This window comes from Delphinapterus leucas, chromosome 10 (genome assembly GCF_059928025.1).
Source record: "Delphinapterus leucas isolate spDelLeu-1000000601 "Yukka" chromosome 10, BTC_Dleu_Yukka2, whole genome shotgun sequence".
Lineage (NCBI taxonomy): Eukaryota > Metazoa > Chordata > Mammalia > Artiodactyla > Monodontidae > Delphinapterus > Delphinapterus leucas.
In genome coordinates, this window is record NC_143138.1 from 34,258,560 (window position 1) to 34,279,053 (window position 20,494).

At 46.3% G+C, this 20,494-nt stretch overlaps 2 protein-coding genes across 9 annotated transcripts; one reads left to right on the forward strand and one right to left on the reverse strand.

Moving 5' to 3' along the window:
* Positions 1-23: 23 nt before the first annotated feature.
* Positions 24-6,252, forward strand: OARD1 (O-acyl-ADP-ribose deacylase 1). Of its 8 annotated transcripts, none has more exons than XM_022581850.3 (6): positions 24-364; positions 1,123-1,202; positions 1,539-1,683; positions 2,718-2,776; positions 3,806-3,918; positions 5,310-6,252. In XM_022581850.3, exons 2-6 carry the CDS (start codon positions 1,164-1,166, stop codon positions 5,410-5,412), a joined length of 459 nt encoding a protein of 152 aa, XP_022437558.1. In that variant the 5' UTR covers positions 24-364; positions 1,123-1,163; the 3' UTR covers positions 5,413-6,252. The 8 variants fall into 8 exon arrangements, with proteins under 8 accessions (XP_022437558.1, XP_022437557.1, XP_089774911.1 ...); XM_022581849.3 differs by having other exon boundaries at positions 25-299; XM_022581847.3 differs by lacking the exon at positions 24-364 and adding an exon at positions 371-499.
* A 546-nt stretch (positions 6,253-6,798) lies between these two features.
* APOBEC2 (apolipoprotein B mRNA editing enzyme catalytic subunit 2) lies at positions 6,799-20,078 on the reverse strand. The gene is made up of 3 exons (XM_022581846.2): positions 19,606-20,078; positions 11,007-11,570; positions 6,799-8,339 (listed from the first exon to the last, which is right to left on the reverse strand). The coding sequence occupies exons 1-2, from the start codon at positions 19,734-19,736 to the stop codon at positions 11,027-11,029; spliced, it is 675 nt and encodes a 224-aa protein (XP_022437554.1). The 5' UTR covers positions 19,737-20,078; the 3' UTR covers positions 6,799-8,339; positions 11,007-11,026.
* Between the last annotated feature and the right edge of the window lie 416 nt (positions 20,079-20,494).

Sequence of the window (20,494 nt, forward strand, 5' to 3'; positions counted from 1 at the left end):
TCCCTGATTGGATCACACCCCCCGGCCGAAGGAATACGCAGGCGCCTTCTAGACACGCCAGACCCTTCAACCCTTCAACCTTCAAACACCGCCCTGAGCATAGTACCACGCAGGCGCTAAGTAACTCCTTTGCCAACTGCCCTCCCCCGTCTATGCGGCCCCTGGAGACACGCTCCTGGGGCTAATGCGCAAGCGCCGTTCTACCCAACTCGCTGTCTCGTTACGCATGCCCGGGCGGCGGCGGGGTACTCTATGGAATTTACCAACGGAAGTTCGGCGGCCATCACCAAAGAGTGCAGGTTCGGCTAGCTAGCTAGAGGGGCTCGTTTCCGCCCCGCTCCCAGGTGGTGGGCGGCCATCTTAGGTGCGTGCAATTAAGAACTTTGGCGGGATTGGCTCCACATCTGGGCTCTTCTCCTGCTCCCCACCTACCAGAGCCTTTCCCCGCGGGGCGGGACCTCCTAACAGCCGACTCCTTTCCAGGTGAAGGGTAACCCCGGTACGTTGGGGCTTTGCACGAACCTCCCCGCTCCCTACCACGGGACCCCGGGACAGGCCCCACGCCCTTGCTGATCCGCCCTAGGGTAGGAAACAGAGAATGGGAGGCCTCTCTAGACTTCTTCCCGCAGCTCCCCCCAAAAGATGGGGGTGAGCCTTCCTTGAGAGGCCGCCTTCCCTCTTCACCTGCCCACGCCTCGGCAGTACACTCCCCCAGGCCTGTATACTCCCTAGATGCGGCTTAACGGGACTGTGGCCAAGTCCCACCTTTTTGCTTCTGGGCCAAATACAATGGGGAAATACTTTTGCATCTTGCAGGGAAAAGGAGACTGTCTTGAATCAGCCTTACTCGGCGCGGGCGCGGGGAAAGTAGGAGGCGGGTCCTAGGACCGCCTTTCTTCCGCTCCAGGAAAGCGCGAAATGCGAGCGGGGCCTCCCGCCTCTGAAACCAGGCATTCTTTCTTTTTCTTGCCCCAGAAGAGTTTTGCATTACTTCCTAGAGGCGAACTTACTTTCAGCGATAAACGGTGGGGGGGAAATGTTTGTACGTGGGTGGTCAGGGCACTCTGAACGTAATATATTCAGGTTGCCTAAGTATTTTTACTTCCTTTCCCCTTTTTATAGTTGAAGAAACACTTAAATTCTGGAAATAGCGACTCAGTATCATGGCTGGCAGCCCTAATGAAGATTCAGAAGGAAGCAGAGTGCGTAACAACTATTAATTTACTGGTGAACTGAAATTCAGAACAATTGAGGTCAAAAGCATAAACACTTTTTAATTAAACCAGTAATTGAATTGTCTTTCTCTCTCCTGCTGATTTACTTTAGAAAGGCTGATACAGTCCTAGGCAGAGACCACCCATCACTTTCTTATGCACATGCTTTAATTCGCTTTAGATAACCCCTTAAATTAAATTCTGAGGATTTGTCTTTAAATGAAGGAGGGACGGAGAAGTGGTGGTGGGCACAGTAAAGGAAAAGAAATAGCTTAGTATTTTTCTGTCACTAATGAAACTTTTCTTTCCCTTTGCACATTTTAGATTACTTATGTGAAAGGAGACCTTTTTGCATGCCCCAAAACAGACTCCTTAGCCCACTGTATCAGTGAGGACTGTCGAATGGGCGCTGGGATAGCTGTCCACTTCAAGAAGAAATTTGGAGGGGTGCAGGAACTGTTAAATCAACGTGAGTTTTGAAAACAGCTGAACTTATCTGCCCTGGCTAGAGCATCTTTTGATGCTCTTGTTATACTTAATGATTAAACAAGATATACATGCACAGATGGGGTTCCTAACTACCGAGTCCTTTTAACTCTGCAAATTAAGTTTTTCCTCTACAAAAATGGCCTCTAGTTTGGGTCCTTGTCACAAGAAACCTGAATTCTTGTAAAAGTTTTAAATTTCTTCCCCCTCTTTTATAAATCTTTCTTGATAATATTACTCCATTTCTCTGAAACCTTTAATAACTCTGAAGTGCTTAGAAAAGTCCACAGATTTTAGCTTGACATTCAAGATCCTCTGTTTACCCATATTGTGCTATGCTTCAAAGAGTTTAGAACCTTTTCCTTACAGACTCCTCCCATCACTTTCTACCAGTGATTTTAAACCAGAGATGTGTATCAGAATCACACGTGGGCTTCTGAAACAGTTGCTCAGACCACAGTCCAGGCTTACTAAATCAAAGTTTCCACTGGTGATTCTAATCCCAGCCTTTAAGAAAGCAACTTCTTACTGCTTTGTATTATACTTATTTCTAAACATGACATGTTTTCCTGATTGAAATCTCTTTAATAATTAAGAACTTTTTAATACATCTATGTTCCCCTTAATGCTTAACGCATTAGCTGTTTTTGTATGTAAAAGGATTATTATTAAACACACATTTGGCAAGTAAAAAGTGCTGTGCATTCTAAAACATTTCACGGCAATAGACATTAAAGTTTTTTAAGTGAACAAGTAAGGGTATATTTGAAAATGCAGCAGGACCAAAGATGGGGTGTGAGGAAAACATGATTCAGAAAACATTAATAAGAAAGCTGGAAGTTAAGGAATACGGTATCTAGGAAGGCTGATAAGGATCAAAGTGTTCTTCAGGGTTGAAAATTAATTCTAGTTCTGAAGTAGACTCAAATTTATAAAGATTTTTTAAAAATCTAAGAATGGAGATCAGTGTTTCGGTTTTCTTTTTCTTTTTTACTATCAAATAACTGTTTTTCTTAGAAAAAAAGTCTGGAGAAGTGGCTGTTCTGAAGAGAGATGGGCGATATATATATTACCTGGTAAGATGGGGCCAATTCTCAGTAAGTTCTAAGGATTGGTAAACCAATGGGCTGTACTGCATTTACGTTGATCACAGTGTTTCATTCCAGACAACCAGAGCTGTCAAAAAGCTGACCTCATGCCAACTCAGATCCGGAAGTGGTGGCCATTTGGTGCACTGGATTAGAAAGGAACATGAGGCTGCATCCCAGCTCCATGGGAAAGAGTAGTGATATTCACCAAAGACCTGTGCTGTGAGACTTGGAAAAGTTAGGGATGCCTCCCATAGTTTAATTCCTTCCTAATCATAGTAAGATAGAGACTATAAAGTCTCAAGAGATAGATTGCCCAAAGGAGTTTTTCTCTCAGTCTTCCCAATCAAATGCAGTGCCAAGTAATACTCATATCCTTTCCTGCCTGCTTCCTCAGTGTGGGATTCTTCCACTATCCAAAGGGTCTTTGGCCTCAGAAAGAGTGCAGCTTTTTGGCGATGGTGCTGGATGACTTATAGCCAAGTCACTACAAGCCTGATTTGGACAGCACACTGAGTGGGGACATGTCCTAGCCTCTTTGAATGTCCTTAATGCTACTGTGACCTCCAGTCTTGTTTGGAATGCTACCAGTTTGTCTCTGTTCTTTTATAGGGAAATAAAAGGCGAGCACAGTTTTTAAATAAATAAACCTAACAGGAAATTTTTAGGTGTTATGGATTCTTCCTGTTACAGATATGCAGCTTATCTCTTGGAAGTGGCACAGAAACTTTCACCTACTTTGCTTAAAAACAGTAGACAGTAGGCATACCTGCGAATCTGGTTTTCTTGGGAAAAGGAAAGATAATTATATGGCAGTGTCTGGGTTTCTCAGGCTCTATGTAGTGGATTTCTGAGGAGCTCCCGTAACTGGAAGGGACAGTATGACATTTGTCATTTAGACTATTCTGTAAAAATATACTTATTATTTTAATTATCAGGATGTTGGGAGAATATGACGACTTTTCTTTGGCTCTCATTTTGGACTAATGGAAATTTGAATTCGTTCTTTGTACTTAGATTACAAAGAAAAGGGCTTCACACAAGCCAACTTATGAAAACTTACAGAAGAGTTTAGAGGCCATGAAGTCCCATTGTCTGAAGAATGGAGTCACCGACCTCTCCATGCCAAGGCAAGGAAATCCAGGGCCCTAAATGAAGACTTGATTAGTGGGGTTTACTGTCTTACCCAAAGACAAGTGACTTAAAAGCTTAATGTAACCTAAAGTACAGACTTAAAGGTGGAAAAATGTCAAAACATTTAAAAATCATCAGTAAACAAGTTGTCAGATCTTAGCCTAAGGTGTGCCCATCTTTTAGCCTGGGCTAAGTGAATCAGGATAATTAAACCACAGACCTGCCTCAGCCTACTTAGTAGGGAGGAACCATTGTTCACAGACATTTGTTGAATTCTGGGCGTCCTCTACCTGAAGCTTGGCCTCTATTTCTGAAGCAATACAGCTAAAGAACAAAGACTGAGCAATTGTGATTTCTCTCTGGGCCCCTCAGGTGTCCCAAACCTGTTAATTCTGTGTGAAGAAAGTTGTAAGTTACCACTGCTTTTTAAACTGCATGCTTGTTTGTGTTCAGTGTGGACAATAGCCAGAGGATAGGTCCCTTATGTAATGTCTTAGACCCTAGATATTGGGAACTTAAGGGACTGACGTTAGGGGTTCAATATCCCCTTTGTTTCCTTTTCAGGAAATAGGCTTGGGGTCCCTTCTTCTCTTCTTGTCAGACTAGTTTTGTCAGTGCTGAGCATGCATGCAGGTTTATTCCAAGGTCCAAGTTACTTACGAGCGTGGCTACATGGTCCCTTATCTTACGCTGGTCTTTAATATGTTCATCGCTTATGTACCAGAAACTTTTTTTTAATCACAATTTTTTCAGGTACTTAACCACATTTATAGAAAATTATCAATTTTAAGCATCTCTTTTCCCTAGGGATATTGAGGATCAGTTAAGTAACATCTTGGAAGAAAGGTGCCAGGTAGTAAGAGTTTTGTGGGCCGATTGGGGTTTCTCACCAGAGTGCTGCAAAGTTCCGAATTACAATCAGCTTGGCATTTCCCAACATTCCCTCTTGACTTCCTGTGTGCAGAGATCCTGTCCTTTGTCATTCTCCTTTTTGTCTTCCTAACATTTCATTATCATAAGTGTATTTTAAAAATACCAACCTTTTGCCATTCACCCACAGCTAGTTTTCATCAGTAGAAATAGAAGGATAGTAAGTTCTTCCATCTCACGGCAGTTATACATTTCTAAACGTAGCCTGAAGTAACTGGGAAGTGGTACTTTATTAGGCAAAAGAGAAGTGACAGCTGTTGGATGTTAGGGCGCTCTAGGAAACAGCCTTAGGTGACTCACAATAGGAGTTAACTTCCCAGCTCCCACCATGGCTGCCTATAGGTGTGAGACCAGATGATACCTTAGGATTTGGGTGGATGCAGCCTAGAGGAAGAAGGAAGGAGTGTTTTCCCAGATACCTTCATCACAACCAGTGGGGATGTTTTGTCTTTTTCAGGATTGGATGTGGTCTTGATCGTCTGCAATGGGAAAATGTATCTGCGATGATTGAGGAGATCTTTGAGGCAACAGACATCAGAATTACTGTGTACACACTCTGATCAGATGAGCATTTTGGATACGTCTACCTTCTGTGTCATCTGGGCCTTAGGACTGAGCAAACTGACCTTAAAATGGTCAGAGGAAAGTTTCATGTGAAGTAGCCTGTTTCACAGGCCAGACTTTGGTTGCTGTATTCTCACGATTGGACTGGGAATCTGGAGGAGGGATTGCTTGGGAAGTGTTGCTGGGAATTTTTTTTTTTTCCAGGAAGGTAAGGCCTAGATGGCCTGATACTAGGTGGGGAAGCCAAATGTTGGGCCTATGACCCCTGTTTTGCTAGGGATGCTACTTGATTTGTTTGGGTTGCCACTAGGTGTCAGCATTGCTTCTACTTCTGCTGTTTAAGAGAAATTTCAGGAAGGATGAACATTTCAGTTAATTTTGTATCTTTTGTCATTTGTGCACTTACCTGGTATTATCCTTATGTCATAATATTCATCCTAGGAGAGAATTATGGGTTCAGTTTTGTTTAAATTACAAGGAAGAGTTTTATGTTGTTAACAAGGAATTTGTGGTGACAAGAATGGAAAAATAAATTCTTGGGGGGGGGCGGGCAGTGAGGTTCTGTGCACATGTCTGTGTTGTTCTGGACTTGGGTAATGGAAGATTCACCTGTAACTTAATCCGGAGGAGTCAGATAGAGGGTCCAGTACGAAGAGCAGCAAGGTGAGAAATAAGACATCAGAATGGGCAAGAACTGTGGGTCAGCACACTGGAAAGGCAGGCTTTTAGAATCTCCCCGTGGTGAACTCCTGCTCTCTTTTGTCCACCACATAGGTTCTGTGATTGAACCTGTTTGAATTCAGTCATGAAACAAATAAAATACTATGTGAAATATGTGGCAAAGTTCCTAGTGTGGAGTAATGAGTCAATAAATCAGTAGTTCTCAACAAAACCCATATGAATCTCCTTAAAAAAAAATAAAGGTCCACTTCCTCCAAAAAGAATTCTAATTTGGTAGTGGGGGGGGCGGGGGAGAGTGGCCAGGTTTCTTTGTATTTTTAAGCTCCAGAGGATTCTGATGTGTAGCCACCTGGGATCGAAAACAGTAAATATTAGTCCCCTTTTCTTCTACGCTGAGAGAGCAGTGCTTTGTCCACTCTTGATTTCGATGGTGGAAGAATAAGGTTCATGGATTTAGCCAGTGGTTCAGTATCAGAGGTGTGGGGAAAACTAGTAGAGTATTTCAACCCTCCACCCCCTTACTGTGGTGTTGAGTTCAAAGAGACAGACCTACTATTGATTTTCTCCCTAGAGTGAATTCTGGGTCTGTCATAGGACTTGCTGCTTTCCCAAGTGTAAAAGAACTGGATTTTAGAAGGGGCTCGTTAAAACACCAGGAAAGCACTGGTTAAATATAATCTTTGTACCTTAGACTTGTGTTTTTATTGCATCTCAGCCTGAATGAGGCAGCAGTTTCAAAAAGTATTTCACTTCTTTTGTATCTATGTGCAACAGACAAGTTCTCCATGTTGTTGGGGGTAGGGGCAGTGCCGGGGGCAAGTTCATTGTCAAACCTTTAGACTAAGACTTTTTTGGAGCTTTGTTTCTGTCCACATACACACAGTAAAATTGAAGGGGAAAAAAAAGGGAGAGAATGTCTATACAAAACAAAATGAGAGTGGAGTGGTAAGAGGAAACTTAGAATTAAAGTATTTTGCCTAACTATGCAAATAAATCTTAACACTGGGTCAAAACATTGATTTTCTAGGCTGCTTCTACATTTTAAGGGATTAGGGTTAATTTTTTTCATGGAGTATGAGCCTCGTTCATATTTCTTTAACAAAACCTAGTCTTGTGGAGGTCTGGCTGTGAGTGGAGTTCAGCAGGGATGTGATAAAGTGCTTTGTCATTTGCAGGTAGTCTTGGGGTCAAATTCCAATGACTTACCACACTTGAAGCCTGGGGAAAGGAGGCGTGGCCTGATACTCAGAATGGACACATTATTCCTGGAAACCTAGTTAGAGTTTGGGAAACACCCAGAAATTCACGTGTGAAATTTTGCTTCTACATAGGACTCAAACAAGCCTTTTAAGAAATGAGACTTTTGACACCATCCTGCCGTTGCCATCAAGTACCACATACTGACTATTCTTACATTATGTGTATCTGAACATTGAAATCCTACTTCTTGCCCTTTCCTCTAATCAAGGTGCTAATTGCCTATGAATTGGCACTTGGGATGTTTATATACCTTAGAAACAGATTTCTTGTGCCTTTTGTTTCATCCTCTGCCATATTCCTTGTCTTCAGAGGAGGGAAAAGATACTCATTTACAGCTAATCTCAGAAGAAAATATTTCATGAAGGTCAAGACCGAGGTGTGAAGTCTGCATGGGAGAGTTAGTACATCCTGTGTTGCCTAGGCTAAGTTCTGGTTTAAGCCTTCCTCCCACTTTATATATTGTCATGGCTTGGTTCATAGCCTGGGACAGCCCTATTCCTGGGACTTGCTTACTGTCCATAATAACTTCTAAATGTCCAAGTTCCTTAAAAAACTTGGTCACAGAAAGACCACACCACCTCTTTTATTAATGTTGCTGTTTTTCTTAAAAAAAGAACCCAACTTAAGATGCACTTCTGGACATATTTCAAAGATCTGTGCAGACTTTGGGTCTGAGGCTCTTCGACCTAAGCAGCCCAGTTGAGGGAAATGCGGACCTTCAGCCCCGTGGACGCCTGGTGCCCGTATACGGTTGCCGTTTCTCTCTTCGCAGCTCATTTTCCTCTTTCCCAAGAGCAGCCTTAGAGAGAGAGGCACAGCTTAAATGATTTACAGCATAAGTGTATTTTGAGTCCTCGGAGGGCGTTGTGCAGTAGGATTGGTTCGTGTCAAATGTTGTCCAGCTCCAAGTGGTATTGGGAAGTCAGGCATGTCCCAGATGGCCACATGTGTCATTGCTGTCTCTTGGTGGCAGCAGACAGACCTTAGTGAGAAAACAGAAAGCATGTTACTGAGAGCCTTGCTGGCCCTAAACAGTGAAGGGTTTTCTTTTTGAGTTAGGGTTTCTTTGTGCCCTTGCCAGCAAGTGCCTGAATTTCTCCATAGTCTCCTGTGATTTCCGGTTTACTCAGGACTGGATTTGTTTCATTCATGTTTTGGTGTGGTTCGCACAGAGAAAGCCCCAGAAGAGATCTGCTTTAAATATGTTATCTTGAGTTAAATATATGGTTAAATCCTATTCTGTCATTTTTCAAAAAGACGGAATAAGAAATATGAGACAAATTTTCTTTAACAAATGCTCATTTTTTGAGACTATTTTAATTAAGCAGAGTTCTTTGCTTTTAGATGACAACTTGATTTCATGCCAATTTTTTTTTTTAACTTCGTACATTTTAACCTTTCCCTTCAGGAATATGAGCAACTAAAATAGAGTACAGGGAAGCATGTTAATGGGTCCAGATAATACGGTTATGTACACTAATGGAAGGAGGCTTATAATGTGGAACATGTCCAATAATATTTTATTTAAAAATAATTTGACTTAGAAATGGACTTTTCCCTCAAACTGATTTATCTATTTTACTTGTTTATTTAGATTAGCAAAAGATATAACTCTCAGTTATCCAAAATTAAAGGCTCTTTTTAATCCTCCTTGAAATGCTTAATTTTTATAGCAGGTTTAGCTATTTAATTATTATTATTATTATTATTTTTTGCGGCACGCGGGCCTCTCAGTGTTGTGGCCTCTCCTGTCGCGGAGCACAGGCTCCGGATGGGCAGGCTCAGTGGCCGTGGCTCATGGGCCCAGCTGCTCCGCGGCATGTGGGATCCTCCCGGACCAGGGCACGAACCCGTGTCCCCTGTATCGGCAGGTGGGCTCTCAACCACTGCGCCATCAGGAAAGCCCTAGCTATTTAATTATTTGACTTAATGGACAACACACGCACGCGCACACACACGCGCACGCACACACGCGCGCACACACACACACACACACACATCCATCTCTGACGTCTGGTTAGTTGGGCAGCTGGAAGAAGTGGCCTGTGACTCTGAAAGATGCTTAAGAAGAAAGTACACGAGTTAAAATTAGGCTACCAGTCATCATTCTACATAATCTATGTAGGGTTTATAATTACGAGTGACAGTCCCTATACTAATAAAATCTTCGAGGAATTTAAGTTAATTTTGTATTTTCAGAGGCCATCCTTAGAAATCTGTTTGTATTACTACTCACCACCGCTCAGAGTGGTCTTATTTTGTGTGAGCAAAGTACCATGTGGCATTACCTGACCATAGTCTCACTGAGTTCAGTGAATGGGTCCTGCATTTTGTAAGAAATGGCCAAAAACTGTGTCTTCATGGATTGGTGAACGCTCAGCTGGAGAATGATCAGGCACCCTGTCTGCATGTCTTAATAGCAAACACCTGCCAACATCAAGCCCTGGAACACTTACGTTTCCAAAACGTGTCCATGAAGCAACATCTCTTTAGACTATTATGAGTGAGAGACACCAAAAATAAGTTTAATATCTTCATGGAAGCATGCTGCTTTCATGTTTTATTAATAAGTGAGGTGTTCCAGAATTAAAGTTGGATAAGAGGGTGGTGAAGACCCTTTCTCTGTTATGGGAAAATTTTGATCGGTAACTCAGGTCTTGTAAAGAGACTTAGTCATTGCACTTCTATGGGAGCAAACTAGATCAGATGAAATTCAAAAGGAGGTAGTAAAGGATCCTTTACCCTCTTTCCTGAGGGCAGTCGGCCTGTTTCTCTAAGAGTCTAATTTACCCTCAGCAAGAGGCCAAATTTGCCTTAATGGTATCCTAATTATTTGCTTAAATAGCTGATCTTTACTTCCAGTTCTCCTATCACATCTTGATATCTGTAGGAGGCTACTTCTGAGCTGCTGCCTAATTTACAAACATCTTTTAACCCTTTAAACATTGCTGTATAGCAGAACTTGTTGCTATATTATCCTCATTCCCCGCATTCATCATTTTTCTGCGAGTTCTGATGAGGTCTTCTCAACATTAGGGAAATGTTCTTGCATTGTACATTCAAACAGCAATTATTAGTCTCCCTCAAAGCAGAACCATTTGTCTGAAAGCATGAAAGCTTCTCTGGCCTCCAAAAAGTTGAATACAGATCCATTCGGGGACTTTCAAAAGTACCAAAAATAAAAAAAAAAAATGCCCCTGTAGGAATGCAGAACCTACATTAGAGAAAAATGGAATCATAAGATTGCAAATGGGGTGGCGGCAGGGCGTCTAGAAGGTGTCCAGAGTTAGTAAGTCTGAACAGGTGGACATGAGGACATGCTTAGGGGGCTGAAATATCTTTGCTGTTCAGTAACAGGTCCTTGCACCGTCTAAATCTTACTATGAAAGTCATTCTGTCTCATCAAAGCTTCTGGATTCCTGTCACCCTTGAGCACTCCAAGTTATGGGGAAAATCAGTTTGATATAAAAGAGTAGGAGAGAAAAGGATTTAGGGAGAGGAATTGAGAAGAAAGAGAAAACAAGGAGGGATCTTCTAAGAATGTTTTTACAACCAACCAAAAACAGAGATGAAATCCTATCAAAGGAAAATCAAAGAGACTACTCGTTCCACCTGACCTTCTACCCAAGTTAACAGTGAAAAGACTCACGTGAGGCTGAGCCCACTCGCCTACTTCAGGATGTCGGCCAACTTCTCCTCATAGTACAGGAAGTTCTCCTGAATGTCCTCCCAGGGCTCAAAGGCTTTGGATTCACCCTCTTCTTGCTCCACGAAATTCTGCCAGACGTACTCGAAGTCTTGGGGCTTCATGATGCGCAGTTTGCAGCCAGCCTCCTTCAGCTTCCTGAGAGCCGCCTGGATCTCAGGCTCCTCCCACATGAAGAGCCGCCCCGCCAGGAGGAGCAGGCGCAGGTTCTTGGTCTTGTTGAGGGTCCTGACGATGCGGTCAGCGCAAGCTGCGCAGGGGCTGGAGGACACGTACCAGGTGACCAGGTAGCGCAGGGCCGGGTCGAAGGCTGGCATGATGGTGTTGAAGAAGGCTTCCTCCGCGTGGGCGGCGACGTGCTCGTCCTCTAGGTATCCCCGCGAGGCCTGCACTTGGCCTCCCTTGCTCTGCGCTTCAACCACATAGCAGAGGAAGGTCTTGTTCCGCCCGGAGCTGTACTCCACATTCCGGAACTGAAACTTAAAGAAGTTGGCAGGCAGCCGCTCCCTGTGGGTCAAGGAGGCAACGGCACAGGGAAGGAGAGAGAATGATGAGTTCTTGTTCTAGGACTAGCATGGAGTGGATGGCTCTCCAAGATAAGTACCTCTGAGACGCATTCACTCTCAATACCGAAACAGGACTTGCCTATGCTGACAGCAGTGACAAAAAGACACGAAGGAATTCAAATGTTTATCTAAAGGAGAGGAGAGAATTTGGAGTGAGGTGTGCATCCTGGACACCTCATTAGCACAGGTCTCCAAGCACTCCACCTTCACTCCCAGCACACAGCACACGCTCACATTTCTAATTCAGTGACTCTTTAACCTGGCTGTACGTTAGAATCCGCTTGAGGAGCTACAAATGTCCATGCCCAGGCCCCACGCCAAGCCAATTAAATGAGAACATTTGGAGGAGGCCCAGGCATCAGCATTTTTTAAGAAGTGCTCCAGGGCTTCCCTGGTGGCACAGTGGTTGGGAGCCCGCCTGCCGATGCAGGGGACACGGGTTCGTGCCCCGGTTCGGGAAGATCCCACATGCTGTGAAGTGGCTGGGCCCGTGAGCCATGGCCGCTGAGCCTGCGCGTCTGGAGCCTGTGCTCCGCAATGGGAGAGGCCACAGCAGTGAGAGGCCCGCATACCGCCAAAAAAAAAAAGTGCTCCAGATGATTCTATGTGGCCAGGTTTGAAAAGCAGTGTTCAAATAGTAATTTTACAAAGTAGCAAGCCTGTAAAATATCTCATGACAGAGCAATAACATTTCATGCTTTCATATCTCTCCTTGTCAGCCACGGATATTACATCTTAGGTACAGGATGGCCTAAAACTTGCAGTCCCAGGCTCTCCCAAGGACTGTTTTTCTCAAGTCTGTCTTTTCCCTCAGGTGAAAGAAGGGTTGTCATGTAAGTGTCCAAGAATGTTTATCTTTGAGGCCAGACTACCTAAGGGTACCTTGATATGAATTAACTTGTATAGTATTGACACATTTCAAAACCATAAAAGACTTGGCCCCTGCCTTCCAGATGCTTGTAATCTAGCAGCTAGATTATAGCTGGAAAGAAAAGATGTAAAGAAGACAGCTGAGAACGGTAGAGGACTACTAAAAATAAAGAGGTAGAGTGGAGGACATGTGATGAAGGTTCTTGAGAGTTTAGCCTTGACTCAGTAGCCAATAGAGAATTGTTACAGGTTCCTGAGGAAAGAAAGGTATAATGAAAGTGAGGTCCGTGGAGGAGTACCGGGGTGGCATTAGGCAGAGAGAGGGAAGCTGGGGGAAAAGCCTGAAATTTAGAAAGCCCATTTGGTGTCTTAGAGCACCAGACTTGGTAATGAATATGTCCAAGGGGAGATGGATGATTAGGAAATGAAAGCAGCAGAAAAAGGCCAGGTGTTTTGAAAAGCTTAGTAGTAATAAGGGGAGAATAAAGGAGAGGGCCTAAAGAAAGCATCAGAGGTGAAGATTGTTTTCACCTTTACGTGTATGTGCATGTTTTTCTAAAATAGGGAAGATTTGTGCAGGTTTGAAGTCCAAGGAGAATGAAGAGGCTGCAACAGGAGAGATTGAAAAGGTCAGAAGGAGAGGAGTGGATGAGGACCAGCTGGAGAGGCTGAATGTTTTCTTTTAAAAAATGTAATCTCTGTGGTTGCCCCAGAAGATACCCTATGGCAACCATTAACTCTGCTCTTGCTTCTCTACACCCCTTCCCTTCCCCCAGAGAGGTCACCCAACTCCCTGGGCTGCAGAGGGATCCCTGGTGTCCCAGGGTCTTGGCTTCTTAGGGGTAAGTAGCGGGTGCCAAAGAGCTGAGGAAACTTGAGCTATTTTCCTGCAGTCCTTCCGTCCCCCATCACCACATTTTCTCCAGCCAGCTTTCCATGTCCCCTGCTGTCAGGTTAAGTTTCCATTGTGGAGATGGATGTGTTTGGGGACGCAGCCCTGGGATTCCTTCGGGTACTATCTTTAGCTCCCTAAGTCCCTCTGTCCCTGGTTGAATGTGTTTATATTTACTTAACATTTGGGGACGATGGATGGCCAGATGATTCCCCTGTCCTCTTTCAATCCCTGCTGGGAATTCACTTACACTGGGCTTTCCCCCATTAAACCCACCCCACCAGACCACTCCTGAACTCAGCCAGTTGCTAAATGATCCCTTCACTTCCTAGAGTGGCTTTTTTTTTCTCCCGAGAAGCACAGAGCTTACCTTTCTTGCTGAAACTGTTTTTGTTTGTTTGTTTTTTAATTGGAGTATAGTTGCTTTACAATGTTGTGTTAGTTTCTGCTGTACAGCGAAGTGAATTAGCTATATGTATACATATATCCCCTCTTTTTTGGATTTCCTTTCTTCAAGGCCTTTTGCCAGACCGCTTCCCCAAGTCCAGTCCAGAGCTACCTGTAGGATGGATTCTCAGGTAAAACTTTTGGAAGGGTTCATGGCTGCTTGGTTGGCTTGGGGGCTTCCACAATAGCTGCCTGTTGGTCCCTCAGGTTTCCTTCTGGAAACCCCGAAGTATTGCTCCTACTTTGCCAAGTACAGCCCAGCCGAGAGCACATGTGTGTGGAAACCCCGAAGTATTGCTCCAACTTTGCCAAGTACAGCCCAGCCGAGAGCACATGTGTGGCCCAGTGTGCAGTTGCGGGTTGGCTGGATGGTCTACAACTGATGCTTCTCTCAGCCCATCCTCCTCTTCTTTAGGCAAGAGGAGAGGACCCAGAGAAACCGGAAACCCAAGGGAGAGGAAGAATGTTCACCTCTCTGTAAATATCAGTTTCCACCGCCGTGGGCCAACAGCCCCATGGTCTACCCTGTCCCTCAGCAGGGCCTTCTGGACTAGGGACCTCAGGAACGGAAGGCATCCAAGGGGCAAAAGGGAAAGTCACGGAAGGTCCTGGCTCCCCGTCTTTCCTTGGGCTTTGCTCAGAGACTGAGCGTGCTTGGCTTCCCAGTGGGATTCTTGGTCTTCTAGAAGGAGCATAAAGGTTGAATGAGGTTCTTTGGGCTTCCTACAGACTGAAACAGCTCGGCCCTGGAGGGCTACCAGGAGAACAGAGGCAGTAGAGGTCTGAAATTTCTCCAGAGAGCTAGCCAACACGGCCATCTTGGGTTACATTACAGAATCACATCACGCTATTATGCCCACTAGTGGAAGGAAGGAAGTAGTGACAGTGATCTCGTAGATAATCACAAACATCTTTTACTTTCTAGTAGCATGATATGCCCAAGTACCACACTTACTTATAGCCCGTTGCTGTCAACCCCAGCAGATACTTTACTGCTAAAGTGTGTGTGTGTGTGTGTGTGTGTGTGTGTGTGTGTGTGTGTGTGTTGGAGTGGTGGTCAGGAGAGAGATGCTGATGGTAGATTCCTTCACCTGGACTCAGTCCCTTCTTCAAGCACAGAAACCAACAGCATGATTCCTGCCCCCTCCTGCCAACTTCAGCACCTCTTTAGGCACCACTTCCTCATACTTTCTGCAGACAAGGCCATTCAAACTTCATCTGCTTAGACCCCGGTTTCTGGGCAATTCTCTAGGCAGGAAGTGGAGGATCCTTATATCTAGAAAAAAGTGGGACAAAGGTCTGCTTGATGGAGGGAGAAGAGATGTGATATATATATATATATATATATATATATATATTCTCACTTTCACATTAAAAAACATTTGCATTTCCTAAGCATAAATCTAGACAGTGAAAGGAAGCAACCTGGAGGGCAGTGGAAGCTAGTCCAAGTTTAAACATTTGCCCCCAAATAATCCATGGAGTGGAAAATCTACTCACAGGTAATTGAGTGTTGACTCATTTCCGCTTTGCTCACGAGACCTTTCGTGACCTACTTGAAAGAGGCAGAATTGCCAGTTTCAGTTTCCTTTTCCCTTTTCCAGACCACTTTTCAAAGATGCCAGGAGTGGGCATCGTCAGAGGAGGAGTGTAGGGAAGCAGAGGGTTCTAACAGCCCGACTTCCTAGAGCTAAGAAGGGGTTTGAGGAACTGCTGGCTCCTGACTGACAGTTCTGGATGGGATTCCCAAAGCCCTGGGCCCGTCCTGTTACCCGGGGAAACACCATCTCTGCACATGAGCTTCCACCTTCCCCCAACCCTCAGTGGAGGCCAGGGTGGCCAGAGTCAGTGGCCGTCTTCTGTTCTTTATAGAACAAACTTTCCCAGCCTGCTCCAGACTCCAGGTGAGGGGTGAGGGGGCCATGGCATTAACAGTGGTGTCCAAGGCCCCTCACTCTTTGCCTGGCCCTTCTCTGAACCCTGCTTCTCCTCTCCATTCCTCACATGGGTGGAGTAAACTACTGGGGGCTAGAGAAGTGGTTGGAAGGAGACTCGTCGCCTGTGCCATTTATCTCTATTCTAGAATAATCCCTTTGATAGCAGGTTCAGCTTATGTAAAATCATACACAACGTAACTAGAGATAAAGAGAAACACACAGCAAGGGGAGCTGCCAGGCAGAGCTGCAGCTGGGGTGGAGACATGGGGAGCCAACCCGTTCCGGTGCCCCAGAGCTTCCCTCAAGCATGCTGAGTTCAGAGGCAGGCATGATCCAGTGGAATTCTCTTGTGAGCCTAGCGCTGCTGGATCTTCATATATATATCCTGAACTTCTCTCCTCAAGAAGCCCTCCCCGCAATTAATTCCCTACCCGAATGTCTGGCAGAGAGCCTACCACACAATAGGTGCTCGATCATGAGTTCACTCACTTGTTCAGCAAATGTTTATTGAGTACCAGTTAGGAGCTGGGTACCATTCTTGGTGCTAGGGAGAAAGCACCTAAAAGGCAGAGTCCCCGTCCTCATGGAGGTTAAATATTTCTGGGGGAAACCGGCAGTAAACAAATGTCTCCTATTCAGAAAATATTTGTTGAATATAAAAGACTCTTCTTTATGGCCTTTTTAGATGCACTTGCATCACTGATGCGAATCAGAGAGTCTTGGGGTTCACACCCTACTCCATCCACTAGCTTTGGGCAAATTATTTCTCCCTCTGAGGATTGGTTTCCTCATCTGAAAGATAGGTTGAGTAATCCAACCTCTCAGATTTGGGACAGCAGTTGACACTCGAGAAATTAAACCTGGTACCGATGGATGGTACCTTCTCCGGGCCTCAGACCTTACCCCTTAGGCACATCCCTCCTCTGCTCTCCTCCTGTTCAGAGGGTTCTCTCTTTCAGTGCTGTGCTGGTTTAACAGCTCTCTGAAAGAAATGTTTTTTAAAAGCCCTGATTTCTAACATTTGCTGATTCCTGTAAACACACCCATTATGGAGATTTCAGGAAACCAACAGGATTTAGTGAACACAGACTTGGTAAGAGATGCACCCGATTGACTCTCAGCTGAGAGGCATGAGCGGGCCTGGGCACACTGCCACAGTTATAGACCTTTCTCTAGCACTTTCTACCACATTATTTGTGTGTGTGTGTGTGTGTTGTTTTTTTTTTGTTGTTGTTGTTGTTTTTTTTGTGGTATGCGGGCCTCTCCCCGCTGTGGCCCCTCCCGTTGCGGAGCACAGGCTCCGGACGCGCAGGCTCAGCGACCATGGCTCACGGGCCCAGCCGCTCCGCGGCATGTGGGATCTTCCCGGACCGGGGCACGAACCCGTGTCCCCTGCATCGGCAGGCGGACTCTCAACCACTGCGCCACCAGGGAAGCCCTACCACATTATTTTTAATGTTCTTAGGTCTGCTTTCTATTTTTTTTTTTTTTTTTGGCCACGCCACGAGGCTTGTGGGATCTTAGTTCCCCGACTAGGGTTTGAACCTGGGCCCTTGGCAGTGAAAGCTCCAAGTCCTAACCACTAGACCACCAGGGAATTCCCTTAGATCTGCTTTCTATCCCGAGTGCCCTATTCAAACCAGAATCACGATAAGTGGGCATGTCTCTCCTTATTCCTGCCCGGTACTCCCTCCTCCCCTCAGACTGTTTCCTGAAAAGCCATCTGCGGTTCTAGTCTGGAGCCCTGTTCTAAGGGTCAGTGTGGCTAGACCTCTCCCCCGTGGGAGTCCAGGCTCTGCTGGTCCTTTGACGCCAGGGCGCCTGGAGAGCGAAAGAGAGGAGAGCTGTTCCCTCTTCCTGTCCCGGCACAGACACAGCCACACCTCTAGGCTATTTTAAGCTGTCTGTTTACTTGGAGGGGCCCAGGAGACAGATCTCCACAGCTGTTCCTTGTGGCTGGGAAACACGAGGGGCTCCACCTCCCCCCTGAACTGCTCTCAGAGTACCCAGAAAGCTGCCCTACTGTGCCTTTTTTTTCTGAGCCTTGGGTCAGGGAAGCCTCTGAGCCTCACCATCTTGAGGATGGAGAGAGCTGGAGCTCTGTATGGGAGACCAGTGGAAAGGATGCTAGGGTGGAGTCAGAAAACTTGCCACTTACTGGTTCTGTGGTCTTGGAGCAGTGACTGGATCTCCCCTACTCTCAGCTTCCCCATCTGTAGAGTGGCAATGATATAGCTCCTCTCCTGGCCTTGTGCCGAGGCTTGAAGGCACTCAGGCCTATGGAAGTGTGCCGAGATTATAAAGCTCCAGAAACATGCAAGTGACATCAGAGGATTTAACCTTTCAAAACCAACCACCCTGAGACCTCAAAACATGTTCAACTCAACAAACATACTCTAATTCTGTTCTGAAGCAACCCTGCCCTGTGCCGGGGAGATCACAAGATCACAACAGTGCGCAGAGCGGGTGTGCACGTGCCCGTGTGTGTGTGTATGTGACCAAGGCCAGCATGGACCAGCATGTTTAGGTATTAGAAAAAGGATCTCCTTCCACTGAGAGCCACTGGAATCGAGGATTCTCCTGTCCTGGTGGCCCTAGGCTCTCCCTGTGAATGTATTAATCTACGCCCCATTGCTCCTTTAATCCTGGGTTGAAGGGGACATTACTTGGTTGGCCATAGGTGAGTGCAAGTTCCGGGGCTCTTTCCTGAAGCCTTGCCTCAGGAACTAGGATGCATTTCCCTCAGGTTCTGTTAGAAATCGGAGACGGGAATCAACTAGTATAACTTCCTCATGTTACGAATGAAAAAACTGCAGCCAGGACTGGAAAAGCACTTGCCCAGCTTCAAACAGCAAGTCCAAATTGCCTCCCAGGGCCCCTTCTGCCCCTTGAAGGCATCAGGCCTCCGTTCTTCCTGAAGTTTCTCTTCCTGTGGCCCTTCGTCTGCTGTGGGCATTGTTGTTGGAGACTCCCGTGAAGGAATCCTAGCGGCCCCACGTACTCCCTTCTTATTCTTTGATTAGGAACTTAGCAGAATCTTCTGCCAAAGGGACAGAGAGGGAAGAGGAGGAAGACAGCTTGGTTTCATTCCTGGAAGTGGCATAATCTGGAGAAGACAGGGGGACCCTGGGTGCAGCCCCCTCTTTGGAGCCTCAGCAGTCTTTGCTCTAGATCCTGCTTCCTGCAGGCTGTGGCTGAGGGTGTTGGAACCCCTCCTCTGCCCAGAAGCTCTGGGCCTGGCCTGTAACTTCTCTGTTTCCCTGGGGGGCGGATGTAGGCAGCCCCTGGGGAGACTCAGAAATGATTCAGCAAGCAAAAAAAAAAAAAAAACAACGCTTCTCACTCTAGCTTGGGAAAGGATGGATCTGTCTTTCCTGTCTTAGGATCTTCTACTCCAGGGAGAAGCTCTAAAGAAAGAGTGAGAGACATACAGGTAGAGGAGAGGCCCACTCAGAAGCAGAGAGGGACGTTGAGGGAGGGGCTACTTTGGGACCATGTTGAAAGGTACCGGTGGCATCCCATGTTTTTACCAAATTCCCTGGGACTAAACAACCTCTACCCAGAGAGGCAAGTGATGCCTCCGGCGTAGTTTCCTCCTCTGGGCCCTGGCCTCCACGGAGTTTCCCCACCTCCCCTGACTGGAGGTGTCTGAGAAGCCAAGAGAGATTTGCTGCTGCGTCCCCTGCAGCCCCTGCTGTGCACACCTGTGCACTCTCATGGCTGCAGCATGGTGACCCCAATCCCTACTCTTACCATCCTAAGTCACCCCAGCCTGTCCCCAGCCGGTGCTCTTCTGGGGAGGAGGAACCCAGTGCACACCCAGCTCTCACCCTGTGACGATCTCAAAGGGAGGCAGCTCCGCCAGTTCCTTCAGCTTCTTGGGGTCCTCCAGGTTCTCCAGATCCTCGCCATCCTGTGAGGTAGGCGCCGTGGCCGCGGCGGTCTCTTCTTTCTGGGCCATGGAGGGGCTGAGGCTTGAGAGTCTCTGAGAGAGAGGAGAGGCGGCGGGTCTGGGCCAAGGCCTGGAGGCAGAGTCCCAAGCAGCTGTCAGCAGCTAAATCTGCCTGGGGGTGACAGGAAAAGGATCTGGCCGTCCGGGAGTGTGCTCACCCGCTGGCCCACAGGCTTTATAACCAGAGGCCCCTCCCCCAGGCTCTCTCGCTCTGTCTTTTTTTAATTGAGTGACGGCGGGTGCCGGGTTGGGGGGAATGGAAAATCTGGCCATCGGTATCCCCTATTTATCAGCAGCAGACAGGAAGCTGGCAGGTGGGGATGGCTTGGCCTGCTCTCCCTCCCCACACCAGGTCACACATGTATTCATATTCTCTTTGTTCTCACCCTCCCTCACCATGTATCCCTCACCTTTCTTTCCCACCCAGCTCGCCTGGGAAGATCGTGGAAGGGGCCTAGGGTGGGTGAGTTTTCGGAGGGAAGCTCTCTCAGAGGTTTAAGCAGGACAAGGCTTGTGTTGAAAGGGGCATTTGCAAAGAGACCCAGGCCAGCTTGGCTGGGGAGACTTGGGTTCAGGGAAAGAGGGTCCTGAGACAGGGGGCGATGAGTAGCGCAAACTGGGAAAGAAACTGTGAGTTGTTACTGAAAGGGAGTGGATGCTGATTTACCTGTTATGACGCATAAGCAATGTCACATCGACTGGGCGCCTCCAGAAGTAACACTATTGCCATTTACTAAGCTTAGTTTTGGAAAGAGGCCAGGCAGTGA

Bases quoted from the DNA above. Each gene is read 5' to 3' on its own strand.
- OARD1 (XM_022581850.3), top strand. From the start codon at position 1,164: ATGGCTGGCAGCCCTAATGAAGATTCAGAAGGAAGCAGA. The intron at 1,203-1,538 runs GTGCGTAACAAC...TGCACATTTTAG, and splicing joins AAGATTCAGAAGGAAGCAGA to ATTACTTATGTGAAAGGAGA. The intron at 3,919-5,309 runs GCAAGGAAATCC...TGTCTTTTTCAG, and splicing joins ACCGACCTCTCCATGCCAAG to GATTGGATGTGGTCTTGATC.
- APOBEC2 (XM_022581846.2), bottom strand. From the start codon at position 19,736: ATGGCCCAGAAAGAAGAGACCGCCGCGGCCACGGCGCCTACCTCACAG. The intron at 11,571-19,605 runs GTGAGAGCTGGG...CTTGACCCACAG, and splicing joins CCCTTTGAGATCGTCACAGG to GGAGCGGCTGCCTGCCAACT.